Raw genomic sequence first — 14910 nt, 5'->3', positions numbered from 1 at the left:
TTGGGATCTTCCAGGTAGGAAAACACATTTTTATAAATGTTTAATATTTCTAATAAACAAATATGTTATTGAACAAATAAATGTAATTACATTTTTCTTCATCTCCTTTTTTTCCTTTTAAAATCATTTTAGCCAAACTTGGTTACCATGTTAGCCTGTTAACTGGATTTTTTTATGTACATGTATTATAATTATTGAATAAATAGTGTTGACCAAATGTAGATGTACAATCTTTCTCTTTTGTTTGTAGGATCTTGAGAGCAAAATAATCACATTTCTGAAGAATGAACTGGAGAAGTTAAAGAAAATATTACAAAAAGAAAACACACAACACTTTGTGAAGGACTTTAATGAGAACAGATCCAGTATCAAATCAGCAGCTCTTGATCTCACACTACATTACCTGAGAGAGATGAAGCAAGATGAAGCTGCTGATGCTCTAGAAGGCAAGAGACTCGTGATCATCTGTCTGATTGTCTCTTATAAATGTAGGAGAGAAAATGAAGACTAAAACTATATATTTTCTGTTCCTGTGTTAAGGTGGGCTGTTCCTCATTCATCAGCTGAAATGTGGCCTAAAGAAGAAGTATCAATGTGTGTTTGAAGGAATGGCGAAGCAAGGTGACTCCACACTCCTGAATAACATCTACACAGATCTCTACATCACTCAGGGTGGCAGTGAACAGGTCAATACTGAACATGAGGTGAGACAGATTGAAGTTGCTTCCAGACGTCATGAAGCACAAGAGATACAGGTTGAATGCACACATTTGTTTGAAGCGCCTGAACAAGACGAGGAGATCCGAACTGTACTGACAAAAGGAGTCGCTGGCATCGGGAAATCAGTCTCTGTGCAAAAGTTTGTTCTGGACTGGGCTGAAGGAAAAGAAAATCAAGATATCAGCTTCATATTTCCTCTTCCATTCAGAGAGATGAACTTAAAGGAGAAAGAAAAACTAAGTTTGATGGACCTTATAACTCAGTTTTTCCCAGAGACAAAAGGACTGAACCTTACAAGAAGAAATCATTTCAAAGTGCTGTTCATCCTTGATGGACTGGACGAATGTCGCCTTCCTCTGAAGTTTGATTGTAATGAGACGTGGCGTGATGTATCGTCACCAGCCTCTCTGGATGTTCTCCTAACGAACCTCATGAAGGGAAATCTGCTTCCTTCTGCTCTCGTCTGGATCACCAGCAGACCAGCAGCTGCCAGTAAGATTCCTCCTGACTGTATCGACCGGCTGACAGAGATACGAGGATTCAGCGACGCACAAAAGCAAGAGTACTTCAAAAAAAGATTCAAGGATGATATTCAAGCCAACACAATCATAGATCATGTTAAACAATCAAAGAGTCTCTTTATCATGTGCCACATCCCAGTCTTCTGCTGGATTTCAGCCACTGTTCTCCAGAACATTCTGGAGGAGAAGAGAAATAATGATGTGAAAAACACTCAGGCTGATGAGATCTCTAAAACACTGCAGGAATCAAACACTGAAGACACTCCCAAGACTCTGACACAAATGTACACACACTTTCTCCGCTTTCAGATCCAGCAGAGCCGCCGAAAATATGATGGAGAATACACACCAGATGTTTCCTGGGATAAAGACGCCATCCTTTCACTGGGGAAACTGGCATTTCATCAGCTGGAAAGAAACAACCTGATCTTCTATGACACAGACCTGGAAGCCTGTGGTCTTGACGTCTATAAGGCATCAGTGTACTCAGGCATGTGTACCCAGATCTTTAAGGAGGAAACAGGGATCGTTCTTGGTACCATGTACTGCTTTGTCCACTTGAGCATTCAAGAGTTTATTGCAGCCCTTTATGCACATCTGTTTCTAGACATCAACAAGACAAGTGTGTTTGATCATGAGTCTACAGAACAGGAAAACAGAAATGAAACCATGATTGATTTTCTCAAGACTGCAGTGGACAAGGCGCTGGAGAGTGACAATGGACACCTGGACCTTTTCCTTCGCTTCCTTCTCGGTCTGTCACTCCCGTCCAATCGACGACTCTTACGAGGTCTGTTGACACAGCGAGACGACACTGACCAGAGCAACAAGGGGATTTTTCTACGACTCTTACGAGGTCTGTTGACACAGCGAGACTGCAATGACCAGATCAACAAGGAAATAGTTCAGTACATCAAGCAGAAACTAGAAGCTAATCTTCCTGCAGAGAGATCCATCAATCTGTTCTACTGTCTGAATGAACTGAACGACCAAACTCTGGTGAACGAGATTCAGACCCACCTTAGCAAAGGAAGTCTCTCATCTGGTGACCTTTCACCTGCCCAGTGGTCTGCTTTAGCCTTTGTGTTGTTGACATCAGAGGAAGAGCTGGAGGAGTTTGAGCTTCAGAAATTCAAGAAATCAGACGAGTGTCTCATTAGATTATCGGCAGTCATTAAAACCTCCAAAACAGCCCTGTAAGTGTTTTAATATATTTTGTCATGTTTAGCTTTCATCTGAAAAATGCATTTATCTACATTACTGTATAGTGATTCCCCATCATAAACATGAAGCTATACCCGTAAAGCTTTTTTGTTTGTGTGTGTGTGTGTGTGTGTGTGTGTGTGTGTGTGTGGAGAGTTTATCACAACTTAAGACAAAATATAAAATGCCATGGAAAAATGTTTGCATGTTTGTTTTGTATCATATGATACACCAGACTTGTATGGTTTATATATATTATCACATAATCATACTTGAGGAAGAAAAAAATGGCATATTTTATTCATATACCCAAACTGGGGGGAAAGAATGTAATTTGGTACAGATGTTATTTATATTTCCAAAAAGTAAGATGAAATTCTGAAAGGTTATAGTATAAAGCATTGAGATTTTTATAAAACAGGCTAATAAATAAAGTACAGTATATTTTCACATCATATATTAGTTGCTCCTCTGTTTCTCCCAGTAATTAGATATTTTAAATGCTTACTTCTATGTGTAGCCTAATTCTGTAGTTTAATGTAATAATAATGTAATGCAATATGTAGATCGAGAGATTTACAAATAAACATTTATCAAAAGCCTGTTGTATCATATTTGATGTACACATCAGATGGTTTTTCTACAAAAAAACTTCTTAGGTTCTCTAGTTTAAAGGGGTCATATAATGCCATTTTTGTACAAGCTAATATGATTCTTTAGGGTCTAAATTAAAAGTTTGTAATATACTTTAATTAAAAATTCTCATTAGTATTGTAAGAAAACACTTATTTTACCTGGTCAAAAACAGCTCTGTTTTCAGCACGCCGTTTCAGTGCATATGCCTTTAAATGATCATGAGCTGCGCTCACCCCGCCCCTCTGTTCTGCGCATACACCGTTTGTAACACAATAACACAACCATAACGCGTTGTTCAGTATAAACGTGGAATTATGAATTATATTGAGAACGTCATACATAGAAAACATGCCGTAATGTACCCTGACTGAGTGTAAACCTTAGACGCATTCATTGTGAAGCGTGCAGCTAGCGATTTGCAAAGATTAATATATTAATATAAAGTTTAATAAAACGTTTCACTCACTTCCGTTCTTCTGGAGGTTCAGCAGGAACACGAATATCTGGTACCGATCCTTTTTAGCAAAGCTTCTTAGCAAATCCAGCTTTATACTGACCCTCGTTTATAAAGCAGTCTGGTGTGTGAAATGATTCGCGCAAAAATGAAAGCATTGACGTTGCTCGTGTGGAATATTCCCTTCGAAAACAAAACTCAGCCACTGCGTCTTCAGCGGTTCGGATTCAAGAACATTAAAATGACTGTGTTCGTTATTACACCCAAGAACAGAACACCACAATCGCTTAGACGCCATTCTGCTCATAGACAGTGCTCCGGCACATCAACAATGACTGCGCCGGTCCGCGCAGAATATGATTGACAGCTGGCTCACGAGCGAGGGCGGGTCTGTGTTGAAACGCTCCCGTCAATCAACAATCGGGGGAGGGGCGTCCGTTTTATTGACGTCACAAAAACGAACGGCTCGATTTGAGGCAGGGGAAAACATATAAGGAGATTAAAACAAAACCACTGGATGGATTTTTATCATTATATGATGTTTGTGTACAGGCACTGCCAACACACATTTCAGTACAATCAACTTGTAAAAGTGCATGTACCATTATATGACCCCTTTAAGTAATATTAGCTTTACTTAAATCATTAAATATGTTATGTCAAAAAGACATGTACATGTGCATGGAGCAGTTTTAGTATTATAGTGAAAGGCCTTTAAGTTGCCATAAAGTGTGAACTGTCTCATATAATGGTGTCGGTGCAGTCAAGTCGATAATATTGTTGATTAATAAGTGTCCACTAAGAAAGACAGAGGAAACAGTGGCAAGAACCTAAACTCCATCAGGTCACACAAATAGAGAAAAAATCCTATAGCTATAGAAGCTTTACACAAATTGTTTTTCAAACATGGTTTATTTTATCAAGGATATTTGTCAGTGAATAAAAAACACTAATGTACAGGAAATAGTAGATTTTGAAGATACATTTTATTTTAACTCAGCCTCTTTGCTGTATATGCTGTTTATGTAAAAAATAAATGGGAAAATGTATTTAATATTTGTATATAGAAAATGTATTGTATGTATTCCATCTAATTCTGTGTTGTGACTTTATTGTAGGTTAAATGATTGTAACTTAACAGACAAAAGCTGTTCAGCTCTGGCTGCAGTTCTTGGATCCGATACCAATCTGAAGGAGCTGAACATGAACAATAATAATCTGCAGGATTCAGGAGTGAAGCTGATCTGCACTGGACTGAAGAATATAAAGTGTAAATTGGGGATACTGAGGTAAGTGTAAATTGGACGATGCCGGAGGCAAAAAGCGCACTTGAGTTGATCACCTCCCAATTTCCACATCTTTCCCTTCACCCATCCCTACCTGAATTCACCCAAAAATCTATATGGTTTAATATGAACTATTATCATACAATATTATACATGTTTGGTATCATTTGAAATGTCTCAGTGCAACTGGTACAAAGGTCTCATTCCCACAGAAGTAAACCAAAAAGGTAATAAGGTGTGGAGCGTTTAGAGATATCTTGTTAACTGCTGTGTGTGTGCCCCCATGTAAATCAACGTCTGTCCCCAGTAAGTCTGGGACAGTGATTAATGCAAATTCCCACTGTGAACTCGTTAAAATACATCATGTATTTATAATGTCAGGTTCGCATGTTCTCTCTTTATTCCAGAGCATTTGATGTTTTGTATTGATTATCTTTGAACTGATTATGTAATTGGCATGATACATTTACCTGACATAATTAATTGGTACATTTGATTTTATTCCGACTGACTCTGAAATTGTTTTCCCAAGTAGATTAAACGGATTTGTATGTTCCGCAAGTTTTGCGTCAGATTAGTGACAACTAATATTTTGGCGCTAATTCAAGTGTACGTGTTTCGGGCAGCGTTTCGGGAAGCAAAATTGAAGCGTGACCAACTTAAATCTGGGTGTGTTTTACCTCTGTTTTAATTTAATGTTACTTTACATAAGTGTACGTGGGAAACCACGGCAGGGCCAATCCAAAGCTATTATAAGACAAGTAAAGTTGGTTGACTTATATCTGTAGTAGTGGCCATACCTCTACTGAAGTAAATGTTACTTTAATTTCAAGTGTATGCAATCACAGGGGCTATACTAAAGTATATTTGATTATGTAAGTGTGAATGCGACTGAAATCAGGTATATAGCAATTTAGTGACCGAAGCTGGTGAGATTGTGATCTAAAAACATTAAATTATGTTTAATGTTTTTACAATCAAATGTATTGCTAAACTATTATATAATTGACCAATAACCAATTGGCAATCTAACTTAAATTCGAGGTCATGATAAAATGGATTAAGATATAAAATGGAGTCCGATAAAAGCTTAAATGGACTTAAATTGCTTTGCCACGTGGAAAGACAGTAACACGCAGAAACCTTCAGCCGTTCTGGAGGAAACCCCCATTTGGACCGATAAACGGGCTCACACAGTTTTAGATAATTGTAATCTCGAAAGTGATGTTGATGTCTATCATAATAAATATTTCTGTGCCTTTTGTTTACCTCCATATTCAGTTGTCAGTTTTTGCAACTAACTTTCAATGCATTTATACAAAGAACAAAATAAAATTCAAGTTTAAGGATTTATATTGTTTGGGGTTTAACTGATTAATCAGTTGAATGCTTTCATTCCTGTTCTAGAATCTCTAACTGCAGTGTAACAGAAGAAGGTTATAAAGCTCTGGCTTCAGCTCTGAGATCAAACCCTTCACACCTGATAGAGCTGGATCTCACAGGGAATGATCCTGGACAATCAGGAGTAAAGCAGCTCAATGATTTACTGCAGGATCCAGACTGTCAACTGAAGACACTCAGGTGAGACAGGATTGAATATTTAACTAAACTAGTTAATTAGGCTAAATATTCATAACTAATATATTATTTTAGCGATACAATTAGCTTGACAATTTGTTGCATCAAAAATGATCAAGATCAGATCAGATGCTGCAGGTTCTGTCATGATGATGATAAACGTCAACAAAGTGTAGTTGTGATACGAGTTACAGGTCAAATTGACATTATGGGTCAGTATACAGTTGGTCCTCAACCAGAATAATACTTTTGCCGCCGCTGTTAAATTGGGGTGTGTATTTGCTGCCTTTTACCGCTAAAAAGCGCTACTATGACAGACTTTGAAAAGTGTCAGTTTTTACTCTCTATTGCGTAATCTGCCGCGGCTCGTTGAGAACTGGTAGCAGATATATTCAAGTGAAACATTTTAGTTAAACGACTTCTTAATCACAATACTGAAATTAAAGTACAAATTTAGACCTAAAACAAATGTAGGCTTCTATTATTGCATCAAATTTAAGTAAAGTAGGTTAAACTTTAGGCTAATATTGTGTGCCCAGTTTTTCTATAGGCTAATCTCAGGTTATGCGTCAATATAATGGGTAGGCTATTATACATCGTTTCAGTTATTAAATCTACTAACAAATTAAAATAACGGTGAAATAAATTGAGATGAGTAAAAATCGACTGAAACATGTTGAAATAAAATATTTTTGTATAAGTAACGTATTAAACTGCAAATTAACATTTATATGTCCTAATCATAAAAACGATATGTTACATATGAAAGACAAGATGTCGTTTTTACTGTAAAATACTGCCACATCAAATAAGCTTGTTTGCTAAGATGTTATTATAGTGTTTGTTCGATTGTAGGCTATATTCAAACTAATTAATCCGCAACTGTGAAATATGTATGATAAAATGTATACTTTAGTATATACAAAGAAAGATTACATTTGAAATATATTTAACATTTTAATTGTTGTTGTAATTGTAACCTTTTTATTAAAATAGCAAATATATATGTAGGCTACATATAAATAAATCTTAGGTAAATCTTAAAAGCTCAATATAATGCTACGTTCACACCGGACGCGAATAGCGCGTCAGGCGCGAGTGATTTCAATATTAAGTCAATGCAAAGACGCGTTACGTGCGTAAAAAATTCCTGCGGCGCGAATGAGGCGTAGAGCGCGGCGCGGTAGACGCGAATACGCCTCATTCGCGCGTCAAGTTCGCGCGAATGGCGCGAATTGAGCGTCTGGCGCGAATTGAGCGTCTGGCGCGTTACGCGCGTTACGCGCGAATGGTGCATTTTGTGCATTCACGCGTTTGACGCGAATTCGCGTCTGCCGCCCGAGTTGAAAAATTTGAACTTCTGCGTCAATTCGCGCCGCGTTAACCAATCAGGAGCCTAGCTGCTTGCTGCTGTCACGTGGTGAAGTATCTGGATGCTTCAATAAATTATTTTGTAATTTGACGGTGGTTCTAATGTAGTTCTAATGCACAACAAAGCAAATATTTTATCACATAAAACTTGATTTCAATATAGGCCTATGAGACATATTCATTTTGTATTGAATGCTATTTATTCCATACTAGATTAGGCCTATATGAAATATTATTATAATGTAAAGACAACCAACATTCGTGTCTGGACAGTGATGTGTGTGAGAGAGAGAAAAAATCACGGGACAGATTAATCACTTTTGGAGGCTGGCTCCATTTATCATCAAAACAAAAATAAATGACAGATTAGGTGGATGAGGGCGAGGGTGATCCTCGCTCCGATGCGGGACAACAGGTCATCAAGCTGGGCGCGGGACAGGCGGAAGTACCGCTGACAGTGGCCGTCATCCAGGCGCAGCTCCTGGAGCGAGCAAATGGTGAAACTCGCCACACTGGGTTCGCCTTTGAAGGGTCTGGTGGACACAAATACGGCGACGATGACCCCTACGCCGCCGTTCTGCTCTCGTATTAAGAATATATGCTATTCAGAGCAAATACAGAGCGGTGACTCTCTCGATGAATGCTCGGTCAACATAAAAAAAGATGGCCGCCAACGGGTTTCGATTCAGACGCGCGTAAATTTCGCTTCAAAGTTTTGTTTTTTACGCGCGTCAATTTCGCTCTTGATGCGCGAATGGATTCAAAGTGGTCAAGCGTTTAACTAGACGCGGTAGGTGCGAATTTGACGCGCTATTCGCGTCCGGTGTGAACGTAGCATAAGCCTCCTCTTTAAATTATTTGTATTGTGTTTTATTAGTGACACATTTGGGATATATTCCCAAACTTTCTGTAAAAACAGTATGATAATTAACAGCACAATTACTAGAAATTTTTACATTTGATATTATACAATTTGCAAGCACAATTTGAAAAATAAATAAATAATTGGAACTGTGAACCAATTTTGTATTATATAGGCATATATATATATATATATATATATATATATATATATATATATATATATATATGTGTATGTATATATATATACACTACCGTTCAAAAGTTTGGGGTCGGTACGATTTTAAATACTTTTAAAAGAATTCTCTTCTGCTAACCATGGCTGCGCTTATTTGATTAAAAATACAACAAAAATCAGTTATAGTATTAAATATTATTCCAGTGTAAATCAGCTGTTTTCTGTGTGAATATATAGTAAAGTGTAATTTATTCCTGTGATCAAACCTGAATTTTCAGCATCACCAGTGTCAGTGTCTTCAGTGTCAAATGATCCTTCACAAATCAGTATAATATGAGGATTTGATGCTCTAGAAACATTTATTATTATTATCAATGTTGAAACAGTTGTTGGTCTGTCAGTTGTACAGTTTTTTTTTTTTTTTTTTAGGATTCTTTGATGAATAGGAAGTTCAAAAGAACAGCATTTGTTTGAAATAGAATCTTGTGTAACATTATAAATGTCTTTACTGTCCTTGATAAATAAAAGTATTGATTTCTTTCCTCCAAAAAAATAAAAAATAAATTCTCACTGACCCCAAACTTCTGAACGGTAGTGTATATATATATATATATTTTTTTTTTTTTTTTGTCATTGCATTCTTGTGGCTCAGTGACACACCTGAATGAAAGGGTCATTAGTATGCAGCCCCATTATGCGCTCATTATGCGGGCCCATTGTCTTCTCAGGTGTGAATCACAGCAGGTCACACCCCTGCGCATATTGCCTTTCCAAACAAAAAGTGTCATTTTTAAATTTAAAGGTGCTCTACGTAACTTTTAGCGGCCTCTAGTGGTGATGTTTCAGATTGCAACCAAATTTTACAAGAGCGCTCGAGCTCAAACTCATAGACCATACCGTCTATTACGCAAATATCTCGGCGAATACTGGACGGATTCGGCGAGCACCGAGCTCGTTGGGACCATCTAGTCGAGCTGAAAAGAACCATATAAGTTCCATAGTTTTTGGTGGTGTTTTCGCGGAGATATTAGCAGAAAACCATCGGGCGCGCTGCAAAATTGCGGACGCCGGTGACGTCACGATCTCAGAAGAAAATCGCTCGTATCTCTGGAACGCAAAGACCCAGAGAGCTCAAATTGGGGGGAGGAGGTCCCAGGGGAACCCTTGCCCGAAAGCTAGAGTGGCGGGCCTCGGGGATTCCCCCTACCGGATCGCCATTCGCTGGGACCCCCGATTTTGAACGGCTATAACTCGGGGAGCCGGGCGAGTTGGACCTCGGGGGTGGGCTCGTTCGAAAGGCCCCGTCCAGCACTACGAACGATTTGAGTCTTGGGAATATTGATCAAAGATTGACTGAGATATAAGCCGAAAAACGTGCGCCTTTAACCGGACGTAACTCCCTGACCGTCTACAATAGACTGTATATAAGGAGAGAGGCTCGGGAGCGCGCATGCACGTCACATCCGTTGGATTTCGCGGTAAATCCGACCCGGAGACTTCACATAGAAATAGGAATACTGGCCTTCAGAGGTAAAAGCAAAACCCGACAAGTGGATCATTGTAATGTGTGATTACAACCCCTTCACACACAGGCAATAAAAAAGGATTCATTTTAGAAGAAAAGTTCCATATAGCACCTTTAAACCAATCTATTGTTTTATGTGAATGATAAGGCAGGATGATTTTCAGATCATTTTGAAGAAAAAACTCTAGGCGACAACATTCATTAGTCAAAAGTATTGTGGGCACATATTTAGTATGTGTTTTGTGGCCTTTGTTTTAGTTTTTTTCAATAACCACGCATAAACAATATTCTCTCAAAAATACAAAAATGTACATACATGTTGATAACATATTATGGTAGCCCTGTTTGTGCTAAATAGAGTGTAATTACACCTTTGCCAGTAATATGTTTATAAGCAACTGAAAAAAGCACAAATGTCAGAGTATGTCAAAACATCTCAAGGACCCCAAAAACACCTTGGACCCCAGAGGGTTAAAATAGCATTATGAACAACGCCCAACGCGCCACTGACTTTAGACTAGGTTTTTTCTGGTCAGTGGCGGAATTGTTTTCTGGAACTGCAAAATAGCACTAGGGAATGTTTGCGGCAAAACACGCCTCCTTTTTGCTCCGACCCGCCCAGGGAGCGCAAGTTCATTCCCTAGTTTACCGACGTGCGTCTGTGGAGGGAAAAGCCCGCTTTGCGCGGGTGCAAAATAGGAGTGATACATGCGTCAGTGTACAAAGTCATTTGCGCCGGGTGCAAGATAGGGCCCCATGTGTTTGGTATCTATGGATTCAGAAGACCCTAAGCTAGTATGTAATGTGTTTATAAAGGAAGTATGAGTGAAACATGTACAATAAATGTACAATAAACTAAAGAATTTCAAAACGAAAATTTTATTTTTGTCATTTATTACTGAAAATCACACCTCACACAACAATAGTGAACAGCTTTTCAACAAAAAATATATTGTTCAAACCCTTTGCTTGACAGACATTTGTAATTGTTCAATCAAAAGTAAAATATTTCATCATCTGTGAAAAAACTGTCAGCTTCGGATTTCTCCTCGTCACTTTCCAGTAATTGTTCCAGAGCGTGTTCTGAGGTAAATCTTTTACTGCTTGCCATCATAAAAGTGCTAAAACAATAAGATAATAATGCTATAATTGCTATATATATATATATTATAATCGTTCTGTCTCTCTCTCATATAAATCTCTCTGCGCGCTGTGATACTCCGCTCCATTCGCTCTCTGTCTCCTTCTCCACTCGACGCTGTTTGCGTGAAATTGCGTCATATCACTTACTATAATCCCACCCCTTGCAAGGCTACAGAGTCCTCTGATTAGCTAGAATACGCCATGGTAACCTTCCTCTGATTGGTAAGAAAAATATTCCTCCCAGCGGCAATTTTTCCATTGGTCTTTGCGCGTGGAATATTCCTAACAACATTGATTTCATTGGTCTTATACGCAGTGGTATTACGCAACAAGGAAGTGTGTATCCCATATACCATTGTTTTCAGCGGAATCTGAGGAAGACGACCCCTCTCTATCATTAATAGTTTTTAAGATAATTACACATTTGTAAAAGTATGCCCTTTTGGGCGGTATCGGCCAATCCGTCCCCAGAGGGTTAAATAGGCTTATTTTATAAATGAAAACATTTCAACATAAAACATTGTAATCATTTTTTTTTTAAATCAATAAGGCTTTGCATGAGCATAAGATGTTAAGTGTTCAGACGATAGCTGTGCGGTCAATGCTTCAACATGTCCCTCGCGGGGCTTCAAGCGCTCTGAGTTCGAAACTCAGCTCTATAAACTGATTTCATTATTTTGTCTCTAGTTTAATATTTGTCGAAAATAAAAACTTTTGAAATGTGCATTTATTGATTCAAAACACTTATCGGAGCTTTGTTATTCATTGTCTGTCATTTTTATTAATAGGCGTTTAGATGATAACATTGAAGCTAGAGGTGGGCGATATATCGTTTAGACGATAATATCCAAATTGTTGTCTGGACGATATGCAAAATTGGGATATCGAATATTTCATAATTTTTACAATCCGACCCCCCCCCCCCACCCCCCCCCCAAACATGAAAAGAGCTGAAGGAAGTTAAAGACAAAACAACCTTCTAAACTATTATATGTTGCGATTTTAATACTGTATGGGTTTGTTTGACTCTATTTTATGTGTTTTTACAAAATTACGATCGTTCCTCAATTGCACGAGAGTAAGCTGCTACTAATTTGCAATACAACTAAGTTCTTACCTGTGTGTTATGACGTTTATAGGTTGAAGCAACAATCCAAAAACGTAAAGAATAAAGCCGATGTACGATTAATAAAATAGCTGATAGAAAAGGCAAAATATGCGGTGTTTGCAGAAAACTGAAGTCTGAAGTAAAAAAGGTTTTAAAAATTGCGTTGTATGATGAGTCCAAAAGATGGAATACATTTTCCCAAGAGATCCACCAGCCTCCGAACAGGGCTTCTTTTAACTTCTAGTAAATAGGTAGTCACATTGTTGTTAGTCTAATAGAAGTACTGTTTGCAAATAGGGGTGTAACGGTACACGTATTCGTATTGAACCGTTCGGTACGAGGCTTTCGGTTTGGTACGCATACATGGGCATTTCTCAGATTAAGGGCCAAATTGGGTTGCTGCAATTTTGAAAATTAAAATCCCAAATTTGACTAATTGGTATACATCAAATTATCAGTCCTTAAGTCAGGAACAACGTTATGAGCTTGGTTGAGACCATAAGATAAGGGAATTGATGATTTTTTGCCATTTTTTTTAACTATCCCAGGTAGCCAGCGGAATCGGGCCAATCGCGGCTGAGTGTCGGCTCACTCGGCTGTGTACTGGCAGCGGCACGCCGGAAGTGAGCCAGCTCTGGCCCAGTAACGGTTGCCAGGTCTGGCTAGGTTTTGGCTGTGTGTAGCTGGGCCGATTGTGGTTGAGAAATGGCGCAATAGGCACATTAAATTATAAAAATGCCACAATTCATAGAACTTCAAAATGAGTTTTAAATTTATGATTTTTATTTTATTTTACCTGATACCAATAAAACTTTAACAAAAATGAATTATAAACTAAAAATGTTGTAGCCTACTTTAATAAAAATATATATGCCTATATTATTTATGATTTAATTATATCAAGGATTAGCATGATGAACTTAAATGGGGTACAGCAAATGGGAGACCAGGGCAAATACAATTATTATATTATTTTCACCATGTTGAAATAAAAAATCCACAAGGACCATATTTGAGTTCCCATGATTTTTTTATGTGAGGAAAAATAGAGAGTGGATTATGGCAAAAATAATAATAACAACAATAAATAGCCTATACTGTATTGAAAAAATACATTGGAATGACTTATACATTTTCTTGTTAAATAAATCTTACGAACTGAAGTTACCAAAACATTTGACTTTTAGTAGGCTATATATTTTTTATTATTAAAAGTTCCATATAATAATTATTATTATTATTACTAGTAATAATTAGTAATAATTATTATTATTATTATTATTATTGATCCCATCCAAATGGACTTTGCTTAAAAACAAAAAAGAGAAAAAATAATATTATTATTATTATTACTACTACTAGCCTATTAGCCTATATCCTAGAGTCCTGCGCGGGACTGTTTTCTTCATCCCGCTCCCGCCCGCGTCCGCCGAATTTTTTACCATTACCGCCCGCTCCCGCAACGTATGTGTTACACTCCCGCCCGCTCCCGCAATATGTATGTCCACTCCCGCCCGCACCCGCAAAACTCTGAGAATTTATTCCCGCACAATAATAGAGATCCACTGACTTTGTGTCTTCTCCCGTCCCGCTGGAAAAAAACGCGTATTTGTATTGCTATTATTAAAGAGATTCATGGGGTTGTTGGTTTCGTTTCCCTGGCCTGCATGTATTCTGACGCACTGATCAGGAAGATGAATAGTAAATGTCAGACTTGCCTTGCTCAGGTTTTGTACTGTAAATACCTCGTTTAAGGTTCTTTTCCACATCATTGACGTCTCCATCATGTCGTTAGGCTACCTCCCAATCCCGCAGGGGTTTTATTTGTCCGCCCATTCCCGCCCGCAGCAAAGTTCAAACCGCCCGCTCCCGCGAGATTTGCGTTGGGACCCGGCGGGACTCAATCCCAATGCAGCCCTCTACTATATCCCATCAAAATGGACTTTGCTTATAATAATAATAATAATAAAGAAAAAAATATATAAACGTAACGTTACTATTTGAAAGTGCAAAGACCGCGAAAGAAGTATATAAGCAAGGGATACGTGCCCATCGCGCGCACAGCCGGACTCCCCTTTGGATGAGAGGTCATCGCCGGACTGAGAGTTTTGCTGAGGTAAAGGATTTTTTGTATATATATGTATAAAATGAACGGCCTGTATTTTAAACGTAGGCCCACACATCTAGATCTAACAGTTCTCATAAACAATGGCTTTCTGCCCTTTTTGTGGCTTTTTCCGTATATGGTACACTTTTCAGCACCGCTAATTACCGTTAATACCGTTATAGGCCTGTCTGACGTCATTCACACTTTATGGAGCAGATT

General features: G+C 38.2%; 1 protein-coding gene across 1 annotated transcript in view; it reads left to right on the top strand.

Annotated features, from left to right (window-relative positions):
• The first annotated feature begins 412 nt into the window (after positions 1-412).
• The window catches only part of LOC130096225 (NACHT, LRR and PYD domains-containing protein 12-like), a 218279-nt gene continuing 203781 nt past the window's right edge, over positions 413-14910 (top strand). The window contains exons 1-5 of the mRNA XM_056262904.1: positions 413-446; positions 541-2031; positions 2098-2437; positions 4653-4823; positions 6228-6401. Coding sequence (XP_056118879.1) covers positions 413-446; positions 541-2031; positions 2098-2437; positions 4653-4823; positions 6228-6401 — 2210 coding nt within the window. The remainder of the gene's footprint in view (positions 447-540; positions 2032-2097; positions 2438-4652; positions 4824-6227; positions 6402-14910) is intronic.

This window comes from Rhinichthys klamathensis, unplaced genomic scaffold, assembly GCF_029890125.1.
Source record: "Rhinichthys klamathensis goyatoka isolate OS25496 unplaced genomic scaffold, OSU_Roscu_1.1 h1tg000011l_1, whole genome shotgun sequence".
Taxonomy (NCBI): Eukaryota; Metazoa; Chordata; class Actinopteri; order Cypriniformes; family Leuciscidae; genus Rhinichthys; species Rhinichthys klamathensis.
Note: the sequence above shows the minus strand (reverse complement) of the source record. Positions and strands in the feature narration are given on the sequence as shown.